At 43.8% G+C, this 3,103-nt stretch overlaps 1 protein-coding gene across 1 annotated transcript in view; it reads right to left on the reverse strand.

Annotated features, from left to right (window-relative positions):
* The window catches only part of LOC115949154 (zinc finger protein Eos-like), a 19,475-nt gene that overhangs the window by 428 nt on the left and 15,944 nt on the right, over window positions 1-3,103 (reverse strand). Inside the window, exons 6-7 of the mRNA XM_031065512.1 lie at window positions 2,880-3,005; window positions 2-185 (exon numbers count right to left, since the gene is read on the reverse strand). Of these exons, the coding sequence (XP_030921372.1) occupies window positions 2-185; window positions 2,880-3,005 (310 nt within the window). The remainder of the gene's footprint in view (window position 1; window positions 186-2,879; window positions 3,006-3,103) is intronic.

Raw genomic sequence — 3,103 nt, forward strand, 5'->3', positions numbered from 1 at the left:
GGTGATGCAGTTGGTGGCCAAGCGGAGCGGGCGCAGAGGGTCCCCGGCGCCCAGCAGGGACAGGGGCCCGGCGTAGGGCGGCTCCAGGGCGTGCCCGCGGGACGGAACCACCTCCACGTCCTTGTCGAAGCCGGGGCTGACATCGAAGGGCAGCTCCGAGAGGGCGAAGCGCATCTGCTTCTCACCTGAGAGGGAGAGGGGGGACCCCGGATCAGAGACACCCCGAAATCAGAGAGAGGGGCTGGGGTGGAACAGGGACACCCTAAAGTCAGAGAGAGGGAGAGGGAGCACCTCGAAATAACAGAGAGGGGTCAGGGACACCCTGAAATCAGAGAGAAGGAGTGGGGTGGGATAGCGACACCCCAAAGTCACCAAGAGGGGTTGGGGACACACTCAGGGCGCCCCAAAGTCAGAGAGAGGGGTTGGGGACACCCAAAAATTGGAGAGAGGGAGAGGGGACACCCCAAAATCAGAGGAGTTGGGGACACCCTCAGGACACTCCAAAATCAGACGGAGGGGCATGGGGTGAGATGAGGGCGCCCCAAAATCACTGAGAGAGGGACTGGGGTGGGATGGGGACACCCCAAAATCACTGACAGGGGTTTGGAGTGGGATGAGGGCACCCTCAGAGCACCCTAAAATCACTGACAGGGCTTGGGGACACCCTCAGAGCACCCTAAAATCAGAGAGAGGGATTAAGGTGGGATGGGGAAACCCCAAAATCACCAAGAGGGGTTGGGGACACCCTCAGGGCACCCCAAAGTCAGAGAGGGGTTGGGGTGGAATGAGGACACCCAAATATGTGATTTTTAATTTGAGTGTGTTTTGTTAATTTGAGTGGGTTCTTTTAATTTAAGGGGTTAATTTCCATTTTGAGGGGAGAAATTTTGAATTTCATGAGGTTTTGTTAATTTGACAGGCTTTTTTGGTAATTTGAGGACAGAAGTTTTTAATTTGAGAAGTATTTTTCATTTGAGGGGTTTTTGTTTAAATTAAGGATTTTTTTTTAATTTGAAGGCAGAATTCTTTAATTTGAGGGGGTTTTTGTTAATTTGAGGAATTTTTTGTTTATCTGAACCAGTTATTTATTAATTTGAGGAGCTTTTTTTGTTAATTTGAGGCCCATTTTGAGGCCTTTGTAGGGGTTCCCTTTCCTGCCCCACATCTCCCATGGGGGAATTTTTCCAACTTTACCCCCAAATTTCTGAGGCTTGGAGCATTTCCTCTGGGTTTTTTGTTAATTTGAGGGGGTTTTTTGGTTAATTTGCTGGTATTTTCTAATTTAAAGGGGTTTTCTTCAGTGTGAGGGAAACTTTCTTTAACTAAAACTTTTTTTTCTAAAAATGAGTTGCTTTTCTTTTGATTTGAATTTACATTTTCCCATTTGAGCCTTTTTATTGTTAATTTGAGGGGTTTTTCATTAATTTGTATGTATTTTTTCATTTAAGGTTTTTTTTAAAAGTGTGAGGGAAAATTTCTTTAATTAAAGCTTTTTTAAAAAAACGAATTGCTTTTCTTTTAATTTGAATTTATATTTTTCAATTTGAGCAGGTTTTTTGTTAATTTGAGGCCTTTGTGGGGGATTTAAGGGGTTTTTTGAAATGTGAGGGGAAAATTTTTAAATTAATTTTTTTTGTTTTTTTTTCAAGAGATGTTCTTCTTTTAATTTGAATTTATCTTTCAATTTGACCCTTTCTTTGTTAACTTGAGACCCATTTTGAGGTCTTTGTGCGGGGATTCCGCTCCCCCCTCACACCCGGCCATCCCTGAGGCCGCCCCTCACTTCCTGCCGAGGGAATTTTTCCATTTTTCCATCATTTCCATCTTTTCCTTACCCACAAATTTCTGTGGCTTGGAGCATTTCCTCTGCGTTTTTGTTGATTTAAGGATTTTTTTGCTAATTTGCTGGTATTTTTTAATTTAAGGGATTTTTTAAGTGTGAGGGGAATTTTTTTTAAATTAATGTTTTTTAAAAAAAAATTACTTGCTTTTCCTTTAATTTGACTTTGTATTTTTCAATTTGAGCCGTTTTTTTCTTAATTTGAAGCTTTTTTGTGGGGATTCCCCTTCCCGCGCCGTTCCCCCCTCACACCCGGCCATCCCTGAGGCCGCCCCTCACTTCCCGCCGGGGGAATTTTTCCAGCTTTTCCTCACACAAGAATTTCTGGAGCTTGGAGCATTTCCCCTCAGGTTTTGATTATGAGGATTTTTTACTTAATTTGCGAAGGGTTTTTTCATTTAATGGGTTTGGTTGGTTGGTTTTTTCTTTTCTTTTTTTTTTTTTTTTTTTTTTTTTTTTTTTTGGGGGGATTTTTTTTTTTTTTTAAAATTTGTTTTCTTTTTAAAATTAGTTGCTTTTCTTTTATTTTGAATTTATATTTTTCAATCTGAGCCGCTTTTTTGTTAATTTGAGGCCTTTGTGTGGGGATTCCCCTTCCCGCGCCGTTCCCCCCTCACACCCGGCCATCCCTGAGGCCGCCCCTCACTTCCCGCCGAGGGAATTTTTCCGTCTTTTCCATCATTTCCATCCTTTCCTTACCCACAGATTTCTGCGGCTTGGAGCGTTTCCTCTGGGTTTTTGTTGTTTTAAGGATTTTTTTGTTGTTGTTGTTAATTTGCTGAAATTTTTTAATGTAAGGGTTTTTTAAACGTGAGGGGATTTTTGTTTTAAGAGATGCTTTTCTTTTAATTTGAATTTATCTTTCAATTTGAGCCGGTTTTTTTTTTTTTTCTTAATCTGAGACCCATTCTGAGGCTTTTTTGTGGGAATTCCCCTTCCCGCGCCGCTCCCCCCCCACACCCGGCCATCCCTGAGGCCGCCCCTCACTTCCCGCCGAGGGAATTTTTCCATTTTCCCATCATTTCCATCCTTCCCTTACCCACAAATTTCTGCGGCGTGGATCGTTTCCTCTTGGTGAAGCTCCCTGCCAACCGCTCGATAAAGGTGGGGCGCTCAGGGTGCAGCAACGCCTCGGGCACCATGTCCAGCTCCCGGATTTCCTCTCCTGCAAGAACGCAAACAAAGGGGGGAAAAAAAAAAAATTAAAAAAAATGCCGAGATGAGCGGGGCGGGAGCTGCGGGCTGGGAGGGCCCCTGGGAGCG

Source organism: Geospiza fortis, unplaced genomic scaffold, assembly GCF_000277835.1.
Source record: "Geospiza fortis unplaced genomic scaffold, GeoFor_1.0 scaffold520, whole genome shotgun sequence".
Classification (NCBI taxonomy): domain Eukaryota; kingdom Metazoa; phylum Chordata; class Aves; order Passeriformes; family Thraupidae; genus Geospiza; species Geospiza fortis.